The sequence below is a fragment of the Odocoileus virginianus genome, chromosome 2 (assembly GCF_023699985.2).
Source record: "Odocoileus virginianus isolate 20LAN1187 ecotype Illinois chromosome 2, Ovbor_1.2, whole genome shotgun sequence".
Taxonomy (NCBI): domain Eukaryota; kingdom Metazoa; phylum Chordata; class Mammalia; order Artiodactyla; family Cervidae; genus Odocoileus; species Odocoileus virginianus.
Window position 1 is genome coordinate 271,935 of NC_069675.1, and position 23,349 is coordinate 295,283.

The following is a 23,349-nucleotide window of genomic DNA, read 5'->3' on the forward strand; positions in this document are numbered from 1 at the left end:
ATAAATATGTTGTCAACTCCTTCAGAAAGCACAGCCTCTTGAAATACTTACAAATATTATTTAAAGTATGTTTATTTCAGATTTTTTTTTCCCAAAGGGAAGTTATTTCATTTCCCTAAAGAAAAAAACTCAGCTGACCTTCTGAAGTGCAAAGGCTGAAGAGATCTGGTTTACATAATGTGCCATTTTAAATTTAAAACCAAACTAGGCTTTCCAGATTATACTTATCATTCTTAAAGCCTCAATGACACTTGAAAACTGCAATATTTTGGTTAATGTTTTTAATAAAGGATATTATGCATATAAATGCAGTTCTCTCCTTTGGTACAATATCCTTGTAAATAAAATTTGCAAATCTCTTTCCTCTTCTCCAACTCTGCATCATGATCAAATTTACATTGATCTCCCTGTTCACAAAAAAAGAAAAGAAGAGAAAAAAAGAAACCACTTTGTTGAATTTTCTCTGTGGTGTTTCATGGTAGAACCATGGTCATATCTCCAGTCTTTAAATAATGAGCTTACAGTAATTCAAGCAATCCCTTAGAATTCTTGCCCAGGATAGTGGATGTGGCTTTGGGTGGAGAGGCAGAACAGTGAGCATGACCTCAGTGGACACTGCTTGGCTCCAGCACTCACCATTTCTGGCTGAGCTACTCTGGGGACTCATTTAACCTCTTGGTTTGACCATGATTAAAATGAGAATAGTAACAGTAACTGAACTTTACTGCACATTGTAAACATGAAAACATTTAATATTAGTAAGCCACTTTGAACAGTACTTGCCACATAGCATCATGTGTCAATAAAATAAAATCTGATTTCAACAAGCTATATTATTGTCCCAGAATATAATTATATGAGTTCTGATATACAGTATTCAATGCAAGATCCATTTTGAAGAACTAGTTTTATTCCAACTATATGAGAAAACACTCACCACCCCCAAAAATGACCTTAAATTTTAAAGATTTCAGAAGTTAAAATGATTTATGATACCCCTATAAATGTACCTTAATACATCTCCCTTCCAGAAAGTATTTGCAAATTTGTTTTCCTTTATGTTCCACTGTATGTTGATTAATAAATTCCTGAGTCATAATCTTCCATTTTTTCCCTGGTTTACTATACTGCAAGAAAAAAATTTACTTAAATAAAACATATGAAGTATTAAAAAGACATTAAAATTCATACTCAAATGAATCTAGAAAGCAGTACACACTGATTATTAAAAGTGGTGAAGACGGAACATTATGATGCTATTTATTTATCTGGAGAGAGGCGATGCATGCAAGCATGCTTTCAGAAAACTGCTTGCTGATACTGGTAGTTGCAAAGAACCCTATCTCCAATTTAATGAAGACATCTAACTACATTTTTCAAAATAAAACTGTGAAAACTTTAAACTTAATAACAATATTCAGTTGTGGCAAAGACACAATAAAATACGCACTTTCATGTATAGTTGATAGAAAACTTAAAATATAGATATTGTTTGACACAAAATTTGTACTTTTCAGCACAAAATTCTGAAGGAATTATCAGGAAGGCACATGAAGATTTATTCACAAAAATAACCATTGCAGAATTATTTACAAGTAAAACAAACAAAATCTAGAAATACTCTGCACATCTGAAACTAGAAGACAAATAAAACACATTATGGTACATTTAGAATATTATAAAGTCATTTAAAAAATCATGAGATGGAAAGACAATCTTGGGACACAAAATGTTCACAATACCTTACCAAGCGAAAAAGTGATCTGTTTATAATAATAAACACAAAGGAAAAAAACAACTAAAAGAATATACCCCTACCTTTAAGGGTGTGTATCTCTAGATGAATTTCTACAAAGTTATATATCGCTTGCATGTGTGGTTATTTTGTACTTTCGTTAGGGAAAAAAACTTTTAAATTTAAGAAAATTAAGAAAAACTAGCATATGATAGGAAACCTCAGAGCCCTGCTTGCTTTCCTTAGTTCTCCTCAGGCCCCTATTCAACTTTTGCTGCAAGTATAAGAAGGCTGAGTAACAAGACAGTATGAGCTCTATGAAACAGCACTGCTTTTCAAGCTCCTAGCAGGCACAGTGCCTTACACATTGTAGGAGGTTCATAACGATTTACTTTTCTGAATTGATATCAGTTTTCCCTTTTCCCTCAATTTGCAAGATGATGAAGAACAAAGCACAATCTACTGAAATCTCTCATAGCAAACACCTGAGAAAATAGATAGGTAAAGTTAAATCTGATCCTCAGTGCTCACAACTGATGAATGATATAATTCACCAGATTTCTGGAAAAAAAAAAAGTATCAGAATACCAGGAAAACATAATCTTCAAATTTCTTTTTAAAAAGTATATATAGATACACACATATACACATATACACATATATATACACACATACACACACGTGTGCATCCCATGAAAATGCAAAGAAACATACTCCACTCTGATAGGATCATTTTAAATGTCTTCAGTTCAGTTCAGTCGCTCAGTCATGTCCGACTCTTTGCAACCCCATGAACCGCAGCACGCCAGGCCTCCCTGTACATCACCAACTCCCGGAGTCCACCTAAACCCACGTCCATTGAGTCAGTGATGCCATCCAACCATCTCATCCTCTGTCATCCCCTTCTCCTCCTGCCCTCAATCTTTCCCAGCATCAGGGTCTTTTCAAATGACTCAGCTCTTCGCATCAGGTGGCCCAAGTATGGGAGTTTCAGCTTCAACATCAGTCCTTCCAATGAACACCCAGGACTGATCTCCTTCAGGATGGACTGGTTGGATCTCCTTGCAGTCCAAGGGACTCTCAAGAGTCTTCTCCAACACCACAGTTCAAAACCATCAATTCTTCAGTGCTCAGCTTTCTTTATAGTCCAACTTTCATATCCATATATGACTGCTGGAAAAATCATAGCCTTGACTAGACGGACCTTTGTTGACAAAGTAATGTCTCTGCTTTTTAATATGCTGTCTAGGTTGGTCATAACTTTCTTTCCAAGGAGTAAGCGTCTTCTAATTTCATGGCTGCAATCACCATCTGCAGTGATTTTGGAGCCCCCCAAAATAAAGTATGACACTGTTTCTACTGTGTCCCCATCTGTTTTTCATGAAGTGACGGGACCAGATGCCATGATCTTAGTTTTCTGAATGTTGAGCTGTAAGCCAACTTTTTCACTCTCCTCTTTCAATTTCATCAAGAGGCTCTTTAGTTCTTCTTTGCTTTCTGTTATAAGGGTGGGGTCATCTGCATATCTGAGGTTGTTGATATTTCTCCCAGCAATCTTGATTCCAGCTTGTGCTTCTTCCAGGCCAACGTTTCTCAGGATGTACTTTGCATAGAAGTTAAATAAGCAGGGTGACAATATACAGCCTTGATGTACTCCTTTTCCTATCTGGACCCAGTCTGTTGTTCCATGTCCAGTTCTAGCTGTTGCTTCCTGACCTGCATACAGGTTTCTCAAGAGGCAGGTCAGGTAGTCTGGTATTCCCATCTCTTTCAGAATTTTCCAGTTTATTGTGATCCACATAGTCAAAGGCTTTAGCATAGTCAATAAAGCAGAAATACATGTCTTAAACCTAAGTAAATTTTATTTACAAACATTTTCTATTTCCATGGGAAGCTTCCATAAGCCTCTTATCCTTATCCATCAGGGGGCAGACGGAATGAAAATCACAATCACAGAAAACTAACCAAAATGATCACATGGACCACAGCCTTGTCTAACTTGATGAAACTACAAGTCATGCCATGTAGGGCCTCCCAAGATGGATGGGTCACGGTGGAGAGTTCTGTCAAAACATGGTCCACTGGAGGAGGGAATGGCAAACTCCTTCAGTATTCCTGCCGTAAGAACCCCATGAACACTATGAAAAGACAAAAAGATATGACACTGAAAGATGAACTCACCAGGTTGGCAGGTGCCCAATATGCTCCTGGAGAAGAATGGAGAAATAACTTCAAAAAGAATGAGGCAATGGAGCCAAAGCAAAAATAGAGCTCATTTGTGGATGTGACTGGTGATGGAAGTAAAGTCTGATGCTGTAAAGAACAATATTGCATAGGAACCTGGAATGTCAGGTCCATGAATCAAGGTAAATTGGAAGTGGTCAAACAGGCAATGGCAAGAGTGTGAACACTGACATTTTAGGAATCAGTGAACTAAAATGGACTGGAATGGGTGAATTTAATTGAGATGACCATTATAACGACAACTGTGGCCAAAGACCCCTTAGAAGAAAAGGAGTAGCCCTCGTAGTCAAAAAAAGTCTGAAATGCAGTACTTGGGTGCAATCTCAAAAACAACAGAATTATCTCTGCTCGTTTCCAAGGTAAACCATTCAATATCACAGTAATCCAAGTCTATGCCCCAAACACTAATGCTGAAGAAGCTGAAGTAGAATGGTTCTATGAAGACCTACAAGACCTTCTAGAACTAACACCAAAAAGAGCTGTCCTTTTCATCATAGGGTACTGGAATGCAAAAGTAGGAAGTCAAAGAGATGCAGGCAAGTTTGCAAAGCCTTAGAGTACAAAATGAAGCAGGGCAAAGGCTAATAGAGTTTTGCCAAGACAATGCACTGGTCATAGCAAACACCCTCTTCCAACAAAGAGAAGACTCTACACACAGACATCACCAGATGGTCAATACTGAAATCAGATTATATTCTTTGCAGCCAAAGATAAAGAAGCTCTATACAGTCAGCAAAAACAAGACCAGGAGCCGATGGTGGCTCAGATCATGAACTCCTTATTGCCAAATTCAGACTTTAAGTGAAGAAAGCAGGGAAACCACTAGACCATTCAGGTATGACCTAAATCAAATCCCTTATGACTACACAGTGGAAGTGAAAAATATATTCAAGGAATTAGATCTGACAGAGTGTCTGAAGAACCATGGATGGAGCTTCGTAACACTGTACAGGAGGCAGTCATAAAGATCATCCCCAAAAAAAGAAATGCAAAAAGGCAAAATAGTTGTCTGAGGAGGTCTTACAAATACCAGAGAAAAGAAGAGAAGCTAAAGGCAAAGGAGAAAAGGAGAGATTTACCTTTCTGACTGCAGAGTTCCAAAGAATAGCTAGGAGAGGTAGAAAAGCCATCCTCAGTGATCAATGCAGAGAAATAGAGGAAAACAATGGAATGGGAAAGACTAGAGATCTCTTCAAGAAAATTAGAGATACCAAGGGAACATTTCATGCCAAGATGGGCTCAATAAAGGTCAGAAACGGTATGGACCTAACAGAAGCGTAAGATATGAAGAAGAGGTGGCAAGAACACACAGAAGAAGAACTACACAAAAAAGATCTTCATGACCCAGATAACCATGATGGCGTGATCACTCACCTAGAGCCACACATCCTAGAGTGTGAAGTCAAGTGGGTCTTAGGAAGCATCACTACAAACAAAGCAAGTGGAGGTGATGGAATTCCAGTTGAGCTATTTCAAATCCTAAAAGATGATGCTGTGAAAGTGCTGCACTCAATATGTCAGCAAATTTGGAAAACTCAGCACTGGCCACAGGACTGGAAAGGTCAGTTTTCATTCCAGTCCCAAAGAAGGGCAATGCCAAAAATGTTCAAACTACTGCACAGTTACACTCTTCTCACACGCTAGCAAAGTAATGCTCAAAATTCTTCAAGCCAGGCTTCAACTGTACGTGAACCATGAACTTCCAGATGTTTAAGATGCATTTAAAAAAGGCAAAGGAACCAGAGATCAAATGGCCAACATCCGTTGGATCATCAAATAAGCTACAGAGTTCCAAGAAAACATCTACCTCTGCTTTATTGACTATGTCAAAGCCTTTGACTGTGTGGATCATAACAAACTGTGGGAAATTCTTAAAGAGATGGGAATACCGGACCACCTTACCTGCCTCCTGAGATACCCGTATGCAGGTCAGGAAACAACAGTTAGAACTGGACATGGAACAATGGACTGGTTCCAAATTAGGAAAGGAGTATGTCAAGGCTATATATTGTCACCCTGCTTATTTAACTTCTATGCAGAGTACATCATGAGAAACACTGGGCTGAATGAAGCACAAGCTGGAATCAAGATTGTCAGGAGGAATATCAATAACCTCAGATACACAGATGACACTACCCTTATGGCAGAAAGAGAAGAGGAACTAGAGTCTCTTGATGAAAGTGACAGAGGAGAGTGAAAAAGCTGGCTTAAAACTCAACATTTAAAAAACCAAGATCATAGCATCCGGTCCCATCACTTCATGGCAAACAGATGGGGAAACAACGGAAATAGTGACAGACTTTATTTTTGGGGGGCCCCAAAATCACTGCAGATGGTGACTACAGCCATGAAATTAAAGGGCGCTTGCTCCTTGAAGAAAAGCTATGACCAACCTGCAGCTGCTGCTAAGTCGTGTCAGTCGTGTCCGACTCTGTGTGCCCCACAGACGGCAGCCCACCAGGCTCCCCGTCCCTGGGATTCTCCAGGCAAGAACACTGGAGTGGGTTGCCATTTCCTTCTCCAATGCATGAAAGTAAAAAGTGAAAGTCAAGCCGCTCAGTTGTGTCCAACTCTTAGTGACCCCATGGACTGCAGCCTGCCAGGCCCCTCCACCCATGGGATTTTCCAGGCAAGAGTACTGGAGTGGGTTGCCACTGCCTTATCCAATGACCAACCTAAACAACATATTAAAAAGCAGAGACCTTGCTTTGCCGACAAAGGTCTGTCTAGCCAAAGCTATGGTTTTGCCAGTAGTCATGTATGAATGTGAGATTTGGACCATAAAGAAAGCTGAGCCCTCTTTAGAGTCCCATGAACAGCAAGGAGATCCAACCAGTTAATCCTCAAGGAAAGTAGTCCTGAATAATCATTGGAAGGACTGATGCTGAAGGTGAAACTCCCAATTCTTTGGCAACCTGATGTGAAGAACTGACTCATTTGAAAAGACCCTGATGCTGGGAAAGATTGAAGGCAGGAGGAAAAGGGGATGACAGAGGAAGAGATGGTTGGATGGCATCACCAACTTGATGGACATGAGTTTGAGCAAGCTCCAGGAGTTGATGATGGACAGGGAATCCTGGCATGCTGCAGTCAGTGGGGTCACAAAGAGTCAGACATGACTGAGCAACTGAACTGAAAAATTTTTCTATAAACATTTTCTATTTCTAGGCTCACTTAGAACAAGTAGATATAAGACCAGTTCACATATGCCTTCTTAACAAGGATTGTGGCTGTAATGAAATAGGCAGCCAAAGAGAGCACCATGCGAAGTCAAAGAGCCAACTTGAGGAATATAACTCTGAAATCAAAAAGTAAAAATATTAGGTAATGACCGCCACCCCCAATAAAACCCACTGAAAAATGTGCCAAGTTGTACTCTGTAGCCCACCAGGTTCCTCTGTCCATGGGATTCTCCAGGCAAGTTTACCAGAGAGGGTTGCTGCACCCTCCTCCAGGGGGTCTTCCCGACCCAGGGGTCAAACCCAGGCCTCTGATGCCTACCTGCACTGGCGGGTACATTCGTTACCAGTAGTGGCCACTGGGAACCCCTGTAGTCACTCCATCATGTTTGACTCTTTGTGACCCACGGACTATGGTCAGCTAGGCTCCCCTGTCTATGGGATATCCCAGGCAAGAATACTGGAGTGGGTTGCCATTTCCTTCTCCAGGGATCTTCCTGACCCAGGGACAGTACCCATGTCTCCTGCTTGACAGGCAGATTCTTTAGGAAAGGAAAAATGTCCTAAAGCTGATAAATGCACAGGAAAGACTTGATTCTGATTTTCTATTACAAGATTAAGAAAATTTTAATTGCAGGCTAGATCTGGAAACATCTAAAATGTCAGTGCTTGAAGGGGCCATGAGAGTTAATTTAATACTGTACTGTAATATTACAGGTTAAGCAAACTGAAGCTCAGAGACAGGCAGTAACTCACTCAAAACCATACTTTCTTGGAAGCTAATTTCTTTTTCAGATATAGGGTATAAGTACCGAATACAGGAGAAGGTTTACTCAGAAAGTATTCAGATTAATCTGGTCCACTGAAAGCAGCACATCCTAGACAACCACAGGTGCCTAGAAAGATGGAGAAGCAGGTTATAGTTTCCCAGAAATTCTAAGCTTATTTGCACAGAATAGTGAGTTAAGAATTAAGAGTGAATGTTCTCATTATCAGAGAAATGCAAATCAAAACCACAATGAGGTACCATTACACACCAGTCAGGATGGCTGCTATCCAAAAGTTTACAAGCAATAAATGCTGGAGAGGGTGTGGAGAAAAGGGAACCCTCTTACACTGTTGGTGGGAATGCAAACTAGTACAGCCACTGTGGACAACAGTGTGGAGATTCCTTAAAAAACTGGAAATAGAACTGCCATATGACCCAGCAATCCCACTCCTGGGCATACACACTGAGGAAACCAGATCTGAAAGAGACACGTGCACCCCAATGTTCATCGCAGCACTGTTTATAATAGCTAGGACATGGAAGCAACCTAGATGCCTGTCAACAGATGAGAGATAAGGATAACGAATGGATAAGGAAGCTATGGTACATATACACAATGGAATATTACTCAGCCATTAGAAAGAATACATTTGAATCAGTTCTAATGAGATGGATGAAACTGGAGCCCATTATACAGAATGAAGTAGGCCAGAAAGATAAAGACCAATACAGTATACTATATATATATATATATGGAATTTAAAAAGTTGGTAACGATAACCCTATATGCAAAACAGAAAAAGACACAGATGTACAGAACAGACTTTTGGACTCTGTGGGAAAAGGCGAGGGTGGGATGTTCTGAGAGAATAGCATTGAAACAAGTATACTATCAAGGGTGAAGCAGATCACCAGCCCAGGTTGGATGCCTGAGACAAGTGCTCAGGGCTGGTGCACTGGGAAGACCCAGAGGGATGAGATGGGGAACACATGTAAATCCATGGCTGATTCATGTCAATGTATGGCAAAAACCACTACAATATTGTAAAGTAATTAGCCTCCAACTAATAAAATATATATATATATATATATAAGATTTGGTTAAAAAATAAATAAATAAATCCTTAAAAAAAAAAGAATTAAGAGTGAATGTTTGTAGGTGTGTGGGGGGAAAAAAAAGAGTTCATGGTCAAGTAAATTTTGGAAATGATGGGTTGAACAAAGTCAAACAGACTTCCTTCTGCCTAATCTGCTCAGAGCCTTTAAACGTTCATGTTAACTGAGAATCACCAGGAGCAGAGCAGTATGTGCTGGGTTTCACAAATTTATTTGGTCCTAAACTTTTTTTTTAAGGTCACACTTGTTAGCAACTCCCTGAACAGTATACTAAAGGAGTATATATTAAAAAATCTTTGCCTGTTATCTTTAAACCCAGAGATTAGAAAACTGAGCATTTTCTAATTTCAATGTTACTATCCCTTTTCTATCAATCAGGGTTACAGCTATTCATAACTCACCAGTGCTCTGCATAATTCAATCAAATCTTACTGGAACAATGGCAGAATACAGAAATTGAATCACTCTTTGAGACCCCATGGACTTTAGCCTACCAGGCTCCTCCCTCCATGGGATTCTCCAGGCAAGAGTACTGGAGTGGGTTGCCATTTCCTTCTCCAGGGGATCTTCCCAACTCAAGGTTCGAACCCAGGTCTCTCACATTCCAGGCAGATGCTTTAACCTCTGAGCCACCAGGGAAGCCCACAATCTAGAAAGTCACTACAAGGTTGAAATGTATTTGTTCAGAGTTCAATTCAATTCAACATACATTTATTCAGTCTCTACTATACACATGGTTCCTAAGTTGATCTTTCCAAACATTAATACCTCCTTTCTTCTCTTTTAAGGATTTCAATTCTAAAAAATAAGAGAATTTACCACTGTTTCCCTTCTTGGTCCTGCCACGTATTGAGCTATCAAGCATTTTATTGCCATTTGTGTCTAGGGAAAATGACCCCTAGGAAGGAAAAGTACAACAGAGAACCTACAGAACAAAAATTTTTGCTTTCAGACATATCAATTTTATTTTGAAGTGCTTTCGAACTTTGCAATTTTATTTCAATGTCACCTAAATGTTCATCTGTATACTAGTATCATAACTAAGTAAAACAAAACTTTTTTGGAATTCATCTATATTCATTTGATATGAACTGGAAATTTTTCATTTACTAGGAAAGTAGCATTAAAATCACAATGCCTTCTTTGCAGCCAAGTAAGTTAAAAAGTAGAATCCTCAATATACATAAATTCTCATTACCTCATGATAGTCATCAGTTCCTGAAAACACATTTGGCCCTTTGTTGACCCTTCCGCCACGGTCTTTGCGTTTGATTTTTTTCAGCAAACCTCGTCCACGAGCAACATTAAAACTTTTAACCCTCTGCTCAGTACCTACAAAAGTTAAAATGTACTCTAGATATTATAAATAAAACAGCACACCAACCTACTAGTTTACAGAGAATAGCATATTTTAAATACTTTACAATGTATAGTGCATTCTTTTTTCCCTCTAGATTCAATGAAAAAAACTAATTCCATCTTTACATTTTACTTTAAGGTACTGTTTCTTATTGTTTTGTTTCTCAAGTGATGTTAGCAACATAAGGAAGGCAAGGTACATGGCTGGAGAATTCAAATCTAGTTTTATCCTTCTCAATTCTCCTTAGAATACACAATTAAGGAGGTTTTCTGTTTTTTAAGAGAATTAAATATTACATTCCTCTCTAAGGAAGACAATGAAGTATTAGTGATTAATTTGTAGCAAATTGTTTCTACTGATAATTTTGGATATCACGTATACTGCCAAGCAAAATTTATCCTTGTCTTTTACTTTTGAAAAACTTGATATTTAAAAGTATCTAAACAGATACTTAAATTACAAAAATTATATATTAAGGTAGTAAGTTACAATACAAAGTGATTTCTCATTTTACCAAAGTCATATTGAACTACTAAGTATTGCAATGATCTTAAATCTACAAAACAGCCAATAAATGCATGAAAAAAATATTTCACTTCATTAAAAGAAATTAAAAATTAACATACCAATTTTCACCTCAAAGAATAGGTGGTAGGAATTTGGAGAAACTGGCATTTTTGCACACTGGCAGAAGTGTTATAAATTGCTATATCTATCACCTTTTTGGATATCAGCTTGGTATATGGGTCAAAAATCTTCAAATGCACCTATGCCTTTTGACTCAATTCTATATGTCAGCATTTATTATTAGGAAAAAAATTTTTGCCAAGATGAGATATGTACAAATATGCAGGGTTAATCATAGAATTTTTTAAAAATGGGTGCAACTTAAATGTCAAATAATTACTAACAAATTTAGCAATTTAATAGATAAATTACGGTGCATCTATCAGAATCTACTCATTAATGTAAGAATGACAGAAATACAATTCACAATTAAAGGGAAAAAAAAACTGAGTTTTAACAGTGTATAGTTTTTTGTTAAAAATAATTCTCAAAACTTCTAGAAGAATGTTTGCCAAAAATATTAATAGTAATTGTCCCTGAGTGTAGAGATTCAAATTGTTTTTATCTTTGATCTTTGCTGTGTTATCGTTTTTTACACATAGAAAAAATTTTCTGCATTTGACCATATATTACTTTCTTAATTCTGGGGGAAAAAATGAAATTCAGAATAAAATGCAATACTCAATTCATTAACAGAATGAAAAGAAGGAGTCTGAAAGGAAAAACCCCAGGTAGGAATGGATGAACAAGGACTCCACATTCTCTTTACTCCCCAAGTGGAATGATCCCGGACACCACTATGCCTGGACTCCAGGAACGAACATACTAATTACAATAGCACATGCATAGACAAATTCCTTCCTCTTTAGTTCAACAAAGCCTCAGTTCACATTTTTCAAAGGAATTTTGCTAAGAAGTCAAGAAAAAATAAAGCCACAAAAATAACCAAATTTACTCAGAATGGATTCTTTTTTTCAATGCTAATTAAAAGTAGTTATGTAGGGTTTGGGTTTCCCTGCTTCACCTCAGCCTCATCTTGCTCCAGTTTTCTTGAAGGAGACGTGCTAACTAGACAATTTTTAAGGCTGATTTGACCCTTATGTGACCCATAATTTCTATGGAATCTTGTCCTGGTTTCCCCGGGGATGATGTACCTCAATATAACAGATGAATAGGTTATCTTCCAGAAATTTCTTTAGATTTTGTTCTTATTTCTGATTCAGAAAAATGTGTATAGTCCTTGGTTGGGTGGATGAAAGCATGTGCATGTATGCACTTCCATTTACCACACCACTCTGCTTGACTCCCCCCATTCAAACTGTAGTTACTTTATATTGTTAAGTTAATCCATTATGTTCCCATTGTTCCCACTATGGCTTGCAATTGTAATTCTTTTATTTTTTGTATGGCTATTGATTGTGAAAACTGATAAACATCCTTTACTCTTGTGATTATGTAACTATTACTCACTTAATACCACTGTATCATGATTGGTCAACAGAAAAATAATATAAGTCCATATCACCCAAACTAGGATCTAACAGAAAAACCTGTAATCACTTTTTAAATTCCAGATGCATATCAGAGTTATCTTGAAACTTTTTGAAAACTACAAATGCTCAGGTATTGATTTTTTTCTCCAGAGCTCCAGATAAGTTTCTAATGAGCAGTCATGACCCAGAGGGATGGGATGAAGAGGGAGGCAGGAGGGGGGATCGGGATGAGGGACACATGTAAATCCACGGCTGATTCATGTCAATGTATGGCAAAAACCACAACAATATTGTAAAGTAATTAGCCTCCAACTCATAAAAATAAATGGGGGGAAAATAAATAAATAAATAAATTCTGTTTTGCTATTGAAAAATAAATAAATAAATAAAAAACGATGCTTTTGAACTGTGGTGTTGGAGAAGACTCTTTAGAGTCCCTTGGACTACAAGGAGATCCAACCAGTCAATCCTAAAGGAAGTCAGTCCTGAACACTCACTGTAAGGACTGATGGTGAAGCTGAAACTCCAATACTTTGGCCACCTGATGTGAAGAACCAACTCATTGGGAAAGACCCTGATGCTTGGAAAGACTGAAAGCGGGAGGAGAAGGGGACGACAGAAGATGAGATGGTTGGATGGCATCACCCATGCGACAGACATGAGTTCGAGTAGGCTCTGGGAGTTGGTGATGGACAGGGACCCTTGGCATGCTGCAGTCCTCCTCTTTGGGGTCGCAAAGAGTTGGACACAACTGAGCGACTGAACTGACTAAACTGGACTATATGATGATCTTTTATTTTCATCTAGTTTGTTTCACTTTTTCTATTTCATATTCAGTGCTCCCATTTCCTTTAGTTTATGTTTTCCAATTTCTTGATCTCTTCTTTTTTATTATTATTCTTTGATGTTCTTTCTCAAGACTTTATCAAGTATAGTAGAAAAGTTTTTGTGTACATATGTATAAACATGTATAATACATATATTTTAGAAAAATTATGAATTTTTACCTAACAAAAAAAATTATGACATTTTGATTCCACTTGTTTGGCTTAGTATGAACAGAATGTTAGATTTCTAATTAAAAAATAGATACACAACAACAACAAAGGTTTACTGTATAGCATAGGGAACTATAATCAGTATCTTGTAATAACCTATGATGAAAAATAATTTCAAAAATAGTATTTGTGTATTTGTATAACTGAATTACCTTGCTGTGTACCTGCAACATTTTAAGTCAACTATACTTCAATAAAATACATATATTTTTTAAAAGTCTATAGTATTGAGTATATTTAAACAGCAAAGATGATCACTACATTTTAAACTCTAATAAAAGAATAGCTTTCCAGGATTCTGTCTTTATAGGGTCTAAAATATAAAGTAATACAAGGTAGTAGTTGAAAAGGATAGGCAATTTTTTTTCAGTATACTGACACCATATAGAAGAGAGGGGAAAAGGCAAAACAGGAAAGTTGTTCTACATTTTATAAACTTTAAAAATATTAGGAAATCTATTAAATGCAAATTTTAAGATATCATGAAGATTGAAGTATTTGTAGATTTTTGTCCTCAAGGTCTACAAAATAAAGAAAAACAAATTCAGGAACCACAGGAATAAACTGACCATAACAAAGGGCTAAGAAATTTAAGTTTTTACTTCATAGCTACCTGTTTATCTTAATAAAGTTTTCATAGTCAAAACCAGACAATTTCAAACTTACCTTGCTGAATTCCTTTCAATCTTTGTTTTTTCCCTGGTTCTTTAGAAAAAGATGATCCTAAAGAAGTATTCGAGGTTTCTTTAGCTTGCCTGTATTGTTTCAGCTGACTGGCAAAATCTTCCTCAGTTTCCTGACTGTAGCTACCAAAGTTGTCATCACTGTAGGCACTGTACTCATCATATTCTTTACTTCTAAATTTTCTGCTATGTTGACTCTTCTTTGATGCCATGTAGCTTCCTGATATATGTCCATGCTAAGTGAAAATGAATAGCCATTGTCAGGACTTTTCAGTTACATATAGAGGAGTTGATAGTAACACAGGACCATCTTCCCCCACCGCCATCCCCAGAAAGCTGGGAGAAAGAAGAGGAAAACAGTTGTTCTGTCTTGTGGTTAGAATTTATCTATGGAACTATTTAAAACTAAGTTTAAAAAGCTAAATGGTACTCTGATGTTATTAAACATTGTAATGTTTATAAAACCTTGCTGGTGAGTGTGTCTTGTTCACTTTATTTTCCATGTCCATGTCTTACATTTCTCAAGCTCCATACCTCAATATTTGTATCCACAAGAGTACTTTAAAATCCGTATCAACATACACAAATTCCTTCTCCAAAAAACCAAAGAGGTCTTTTTAAAAATAGAAAAAAAAACAGTAAAATAGCTTGGAGAAAGAGTAGAAAATATACAGTCTCCTTAGGATTGAAAAATTCCCAAATGACATGTTTAAGCATATTATATTTAATAAAAAATATGTAAGGTCAAATTTGTAAAATGAAAATGTTTGTATATGAGATTTAATAGGAAAAAAAAATAGAGATGTCCCTAATAATGAAAAACATCTAATGAATAAATTGCTCATTAGAAACTATTTATTGCATTTATCCATTATGAATTTTATTGCTTTTTACTAAAGCATGTAAAAATAAAAAATACATTGTAGTCCTATAAGTTTATTTAGTGATAGTATTCAAGTACTTCTCTAATCACTGAAATATTTTCATTACTTCTATCATATCTTGTCAATCTTTTTATAAGAAAGCAAGCAAGAAAAAAATTGCACATAATTACAACTTGAGGATCTAGAAAAAGTCAGACCATGACTCATTTTCCGTTTAGTACATTTTAAATGATATAAAATACTACCCTGGCAGAATACCAACATGAGACTGTGTTTTTAATAAAATACAGAGAAATATTAAGTCCTTTCTAGGAATTATAAAATAGAGAAAAAGTATATAACTGAAGCAATCAAGAAAATCAATTAACATCGATTTTTAATTTTGAAGACATTGTATTAGATTTCCAACATTCTTAAAGCAACGTTTTTAAAGTTTATCAACTGTTCTCAGTCTAGCACTTCAGAAATTCAGAAGGGGATTTAGGATTATAGCCAAAAGGCAGTGTTTCTTACATTTTTTAAAAAGCCACTATTAAAACAAAAAATAATTGCTTTGCTTAAGCTGAAGATTAATTCATTCAATGATACTTACATTTCCTTTTATTAAAAATGTGATTATATTAATTCTTCAATGATATATTTCAATGCTTAATGACTAAAGATTACTGTTAACAGGCAACTATGAATTTTTCTCTAGAAATTAGATGCTTTACACAAAAGCTTTTAAGCGTTAATATTAATCCAGTTCTCTTGATTTTTCACAGCCTTTACAAAAATAATCTCCATAATTCCTACTTTTTCAAGCAGAATTACCCCTAAACTTTCAATTCATCCCTCCCTTGATTTCCCGACGCAAATGATCCTACTATCCCTCTAATGATGCAAATCTCCCATCTCAGGGCTGCTTCTGCAGAGACAGTCTCTAATGTGCCTGCTGCAGTGCTTGGTGTTTACATCGGGCACCACCCCAGCTCTCCTGGAAGTGCTAAACGCACTGAGGGGTTACAGAGCAGCCCCGGGTCTCTAGAAGAGAAGCTCCTCGCGCTTCACAAGCTCCTCATCTGGAATGAACAAAATGTACTCACCAGCAAGGATCTAGCAAGTATTTTTAAAAGCCCTCCTAAAGATAAAAGAAACGAAAAAGACTATAAATTCTACCAAAAGATATAGTTTCTCCAATCACTTTGCTTATTGATTATTAGGCTATATACCTGCTAGAATGTCTGTGGGGGCAGATTTGGTTTCTGTAATACAGGCTATCATTATAAACATAAAATAAGAGTACAGGAGACCCTGAACAAGGATGAGGAAAAAGGAAAACATATTAAGTTCTTCAATTTCATAGTTAGATGCTAATACTACATTCTATTATTGCCTTTTAGAGTAAAAGTTTCATATAGTACCTACTTGTTATTTCATTAAATGAGATTTTTAGGATATACTTTCTAATCTCAGTGAGTCAACCCTAAAGCTTATGTGAAGGAAATGATCCTGAACTTTCTTTTCTAATGCCAGATTAGGTAATTTAATTCAGATCAGCCCTTCTCCTAAAAAAATGCAGAAAGGGTAGACAAAGTATTTTTTTTCAAACCACTGTAGACATCAGAGAGCTAACAAATTAGTGAAGGATTTCTGGACCATTATTCATGGAATAGATGAAAATCCCCAGAATTGAGCAGTACTTGGAGCTGTTTTTGCTCTGAAAGCACTAGCCCATCATCAAAAATCATCTGGCAGGTTCAACAATACTTTTGACTATCCTTTTAACTTTTGGGAACAAAAGGAGAAGTTCAGATTCTGGAAAAAGTGGAAACCTTCGTAATCCCCAGCTGCAAAAACTCAGAAAGTCTGGGGTTTTTAAGGTATATGCACACTGACCTGAATACTCCTCAGTACTCCTGAGAGCACCAGGATCTTTATAGCATAAAGTAATATTTATACTAAAGTCTTGCTCATACTATGCAATATACTTAAGGAAGATATAAAGTATATCATGTTTTAATTTTTTTTCTGTTTGAAACACACCAAATAACGTTTGCACTTGAAAAGGTAGATGGCACAAAATTCCTATATTGAAGCCCTAACCCTCAATACCTCAACATGTGACAGTGTTTGGAGAAAGGGACTTTCTTTTTCTTTTTCTTTCGAGAAAGGGACTTTAAAGTGGAGATGAAGATGTTAGGCTGAGTCCTGACCCAATCTGATTGCTCTCTGTCTAAGAGGAAATATGAACACACAGAGGGACCAAGGGTCCACATGCACAGAGGGATGACCACACGAGGACAAAGCAGCAAGGAGGTCTACAAGCCTGCAAGCCTATAAGCCAAGGAGAAAAGCCAAACAAATCCTTCCTTTGCGGCCCTCAGAGAGAACCAACCCTGCCAGCACCTCAATCCTGGACTCAGATCTAGCCTCCGGACTGTGAGAAAAGTAAATTTCTGCTGTTTAAGCCACCAGTCTGTGGTATGTTGTTATGGCAGCCCTAGCAAACAAATACATGACGTACTCTTTATGTTCAAAGATTTGAAATTGTAGCAGATTTTATAGAATATTTTTTTAAATATCAGAAAGCAAAGAATGAAATTGAAAGCTTAATTTTTCTCTTTAAAAGGCAGTAATTCAAAAAATATCATTTCACAGCTATTAAGAAGGCTCTTGGGCTTTCCAGGCAGCTCAGCGGTAAAGAATCCACCTGCAATGCAGGAGATGCGGATTCAGTCCGTGGGTTGAGAAGGTCCCTTGGAGGAGGAAATGGCAATCTGCTCCAGTATTCCTGCCAGAAAAATCCCATGGACAGAGAAGCCTGGTGGGCTATAGTTCATGGGGTTGCAAAGGATCAGACACAACTTAGCAACTGCACACATACACACAAGAAGGCTCTTATCCAAAACAAAACAAACAAACAAACAAACAGAAAATAAAAAGTTTGACAAGGATGTGAAGCAATTAGAAAAGTCTCAAGTATTTGTTGGTGGAAATGTAAACTGGTGCAGCCTTTGTGGGAAACAATTGGTAGTTCTTCAGGAAGTTAAATGCAGAAATAACACATCATCAAGCAATTTCACTCCTAGGTCTACACACCCAAAGACTTGACAGCAGAGTCTCAAAGAGATGTCTATACACCCACATTCATAGCAGCATTATTAACAATAGGTGAAAGCAATCCAAGTAACTATCAATAGAGGAATAAATTAACAAAATGTGGTATATATCTATAATGGAATATTATCCAGCTTCGAAAAGGAAGGAAATTCTGATACATGCTATGGCAACATAGATGGACCTTGAAAAAATTACACTAAGTAAAAAAAGTCAGACACAAAAGGACAGTGTATGACGTGCCCAGAGAGACAAATTCACAGAGACAGAAAGAGTAGTGGTTAACAGGAATGGGGGAGGGAGCAATGAGACATTACTGTTTGGCAGACACTGCTTCTTTTTAGGATGACAAAAATGTTCTGGAAACAGATAAATGTGATCGTTTCAAAACATAGTAAATACACTTAATGTCACTGAGTAACTATCTATTTTTAAATGGTGAAAATAGTGAGTTTTTCCAAAGAAGATATACGAGTGGTCGACACATGAAAAGATGCTCAATAGCACTATCACTAATCATCAGGGAAATGCAAATCAAAACCACAAGGATATATCACCTCACACCTGGCAGACTGGCCATCATCAATAAGATAAGAAATAACAGGTATTGGTGAAATGTGGAGGAAAGGGAACACTTGTACACTGTTGGTGGGAATGTAAATTGGTGCAGCCACTACAGAAAACAGTACGAAGGTTTCTCAAAATATTAAAAAACAGAACTATCATATGAAAAAAAAAAAAAAAAGAACTATCATATGATCCAGCATTCCACTTCTGGATATTTTACCAGAGAAAATAAAAACATTAATTTGAAAAGATATATGCACCCCTACGTTCACTGCTGCATTATTTACAGTGGCCAAGATATGGAAACGACCTAAGTGTTCATTAATGGATGAATAGATAAAGATATGTAGCACATATACAATGGAATATTACTCGACCATAAAAAAGAATGAAACCTTGCCATGTGAAACAACATGGATGGACCTAGAGGACATCATATTAAGGGAAATAAGTGAAAGTCTGGTAACCAGACTTGTCATGGTATAATTTTGTAATGTACAGAAATAATGAATGCTATTATTATAATACATTATGTACCTGGAACTAACATAGTGTTGTAGGTCAATTCTACTTCAATTTTTAGAGAAAGAAAAATAGTTAAAACTGTAAATTTTTATGCTATGCATATTTTATGACAATAAAAATAAAGAAATACCTGAGAAAATGGAATGTCATAATCTCTGTAGAAACCAGATCTTTTTCTGTGGGCAGTTTCTGTATGTTCGACCTCTGAATCAAGGCTATAGTCTGAACTATCATCACTGGATGGAGAATTATGCTAAAAGAAGGAAAAACCAAAACTGTTACATTTACAAAAGGAAGAAAATTTAACTAGTAACTGAATAAGCTTGTTTCAACCAGAGGGGCCAACCAATAGATGATATTATCCTAGTAGGTTCTGAAGTATTAACTGAAAAACTTTTGCTCCAAAGACCACCTCCACCCCAGCTTCTCTAAAATTTTCTGAAGAAAAGTACATACTCCTCTTCTCTCAGAGATTTTATGGTGGCATTTTCTCCATCATCCCTTTGGCCCAAGGACTTCAAACAGAAAATACTGTACCTCTACATGCTCTAAAGGGATCTTAAATTTAAGTTAATCTTAAAGGAAATAAAATTGGTTCCTCATCCCCAAAAAGGTCCTAGAACATGAATTGAGTATGAATTATTATTTTTTTACCTAAAATGGCTTAAGAGTTCTTAATCTAGTATATAAGTACCCTAAATCTAAAAGATACCAAAAATTCCAAATTATAAATATAAAATAAATCCAATCCACAAAATTGAACAAAGATGAAATGCAAACCACAAGTAATTGATAGTGATTGACAAATATCATGAATAAGTTTTTTCAAGTATGAATGCAATTTCATTCGTTCAGATCAACAAATCTCCTCCATCTGGTCAAAATAATTACCTTCCCAGGTTGAGCATCCTCTTTAAAAATATTTTTTAAAGTTCTTATCAACAAAGACACTGGCTCTGTATTTTATCGTCCTTGAATTTCCAGCATCAAGGTCTAGAACAAACTCAGTAAAAATGTGCCAAACTAAACTGAGGTCTTGATACTTTAACAGAAGGATCTGTTTTCCTCTATTCCGTTCTTAAATGCTCACTTAAGATGACTAACAGTTTTCCTCTACATTGTTCTCAAATGTTCTTGGGTTTAGTTTTGTGGTGCTGTCCTGTTTCTGTTGATTTGATAGGTGATATGAAGATCTTTTTATAATTATGCTATGAAACACTTCAAGCTTAACTATCTAATCTTTTTGGGTAAGATTTGAAATAAATATTATTGATTTAAAAGCCAAATTTGCTATGTTACTAGCAGAAGTCAGCTCTGGCTCAAAAGAACTTTTCATTTGAAGAACACTAAGACGACTCGCCTAAGAAGTTCAAACAAGAGCCTTGCTTCAGGAAGAGCCATCAGAAAAGAGAAGATTCTGCTGAAAGAAGAGGATTCTTCAGGCTATCGCCCCAAAATGAGTCTAGAATACAGATTTAAGAAGCCATTAGGCAGGCTATCATAAAACGAAAAAGAAAACATACCATGTGGCTCATATATAATAATAAGTAAGAATAATTATTAACCTGAAATTAGCAACTGGACTACATTAAAAATAGCTGGAAATAGAAGAGAGTAACTAAAATTATTACATTTTTAAGTGAACAGGATAGTATACTTTTTATTTCAGAATTTTTGTGTTTCTTTTTGGGGGGTATTGATTAGTATCTGTTTAGTGTTTGAAAGTGTTCCTTTAATTTTGTTATTTTACTTATAATACACTGGATTATTATAATACAGTGGATTATTTCTTTCAATCTACTTGTTTACTAAGTACTAAAGTTCAAGTCTAAATGATTATGTTTTCTGTGGAACTCTTTAACAACATGACACCACATCGCGGTGAGTAAAGAGGGCAAAAGACATACAGTCGGGAACTAATGAACAGGACGGCCACTTAGGGAACCCTTCAAAGATTCAGTGACACAAAGAATTTAGAGACCTCAGTGACTTCCCTGAACATGGCAGCCTTTTCACACCTTTTTGCTTTTGTATTCTTTGTGTCTCTTCGGTCAAACAACTAATTCCTACCTGTCCTTCAAAATCCACCACAAATGAGGAAAACAGTTTTCTGTTTCACTGTCTATTTTTCCATGTACCAGTATCACACTGCTTTAATGACAGAGGCGTTAATGTGCTTTAATATGTTAGGGTCACGCCACATATTCCTCCTTTGGGGGTTTTCCTATCTATTCTTGGATGGTAGTTTGAAAGGTAAAGTCCACAAATTACTCCTGTCCTCAAGAGATAAAGATTAATTCTTCTCCCCTTGAGTGAGGCCTAAACTTAGAAGCTTGTTTCTAGTCAACAGAACTTGTCCAAAGTGCTTAGGTTAAGAAGACTGTAGCTGTCATCCTGGGTGCTCTCACTTGCTCTCTCACTGTTGGCTCACTTGCTCTGGAGGAAGTGAACCAAACCATGAGGACGCTGCTGTGACACGTAAAGAGGTTCACATGGGGAGGAGCTGAGGCTGCCGAGAGCCTCACGCCTGAACTTGGAAGAGGAGATGACTGCAACCTCACAAGAAGTGCTGAGCCAGAATCACCGAGTTAAGACACACCCACGTTTCTGACCCACAGAAACAGAGAGGCAAACTCATTGTTTTAAGCTTCTAAGTTTGGAGTAGTCTGTGCAGCAATAGTTAGCTAATACAGATTCTGGAAATGTGGTGCTGCCAGTACAAACATCTAAAAGGCAGGACTGGTTTTGGAATCAGGCAAGGAATAGATACTGGAATGACATTAGGAAGCACTAGTGAAAGCCTCATTTCAGTTCAGTTCAGTTCAGTCACTCAGTCGCGTCCAACTCTTTGCAACCCCATGAATCGCAGCACGCCAGGCCTCCCTGTCCATCACCAACTCCCGGAGTTTACTCAAACTCATGTCCATCGAGTCGGTGATGCCATCCAGCCATCTCATCCTCTGTCGTTCCCTTCTCCTCCTGCCCCCAATCCCTCCCAACATCAGGGTCTTTTCCAATGAGTCAACTCTTCACATGAGATGGCCAAAGTATTAAGAGTTTCAGCCTCAGCATCAGTCCTTCCAATGAACACCCAGGACTGATCTCCTTTAGGATGGACTGGTTGGCTCTCCTTGCAGTCCAAGGGACTCTCAAGAGTCTTCTCCAACTGGACATGGACCAACAGACTGGTTCCAAATCGGAAAAGAAGTACGTCAAGGCTGTATATTGTCACCCTGCTTATTTAACCTATATGCAGAGTACATCATGAGAAATGCTGTGCTGGAAGAATCACAAGCTGGAATCAAGATTGCTGGGAGAAATATCAATAACCTCAGATATGCAGACGACACCACCCTTATGGCCAAAAGTGAAGAGGAACTAAAAAGCCTCTTGATGAAAGTGAAAGAGGAGAGTGAAAAGGTTGGCTTAAAGCTCAACATTCAGAAAACTAAGATCATGGCATCAGGTCCCATCACTCCATGGGAAATAGATGGGGAAACAGTGGAAGCAGTGTCAGACTTTATTTTTTGGGCTCCAAAATCACTGCAGATGGTGATTGCAGCCATGAAATTAAAAGACACTTACTCCTTGGAAAGAAAGTTATGACCAACCTAGACAGCATATTAAAAAGCAGAGACATTACTTTGCCAACAAAGGTCCGTCGAGTCAAGGCTATTGTTTTTCCAGTGGTCATGTATGGATGTGAGAGTGAAAGCCTAGATCACCCTTAATGATCATTAGTAAAATTTTGAACTTTGGGGTAACTTAAAGAAAGAGAGAGATATCTTATTAAAAGTGGAGGGGTTTCCCTGGTGGCACAGGGGTTTGATCCCTGGTCTGGGAAGACTCCATATGCTATAGGGCAACTAAACCGGAGTGCTCCAAGTACTAAGCCCGTGCTCTAGAGCCTGGGGGCCACGACTACTGAGACCGAGCACTCTGGAGCCTGTGCTACACAAGAGAAGCCACTGCAATGAGAAGCCTGTGTACTGCAGCCCCAGCCACCACTTGCCAGAACTACAGAAAGCCCATGCAGCCACAGACCCAGCACAGTCAAAAGTAAATAAAGG

General features: G+C 37.3%; 1 protein-coding gene across 2 annotated transcripts in view; it reads right to left on the minus strand.

Moving 5' to 3' along the window:
• The window catches only part of ZC3H6 (zinc finger CCCH-type containing 6), a 65,825-nt gene that overhangs the window by 11,048 nt on the left and 31,428 nt on the right, over positions 1-23,349 (minus strand). Inside the window, exons 3-7 of one of the 2 annotated variants that reach the window (XM_070473927.1) lie at positions 19,410-19,532; positions 14,188-14,440; positions 10,242-10,375; positions 1,011-1,127; positions 294-407 (exon numbers count right to left, since the gene is read on the minus strand). In XM_070473927.1, the coding sequence (XP_070330028.1) occupies positions 294-407; positions 1,011-1,127; positions 10,242-10,375; positions 14,188-14,440; positions 19,410-19,532 (741 nt within the window). The remainder of the gene's footprint in view (positions 1-293; positions 408-1,010; positions 1,128-10,241; positions 10,376-14,187; positions 14,441-19,409; positions 19,533-23,349) is intronic. The other variant, XM_070473933.1, reaches the window with a different exon arrangement.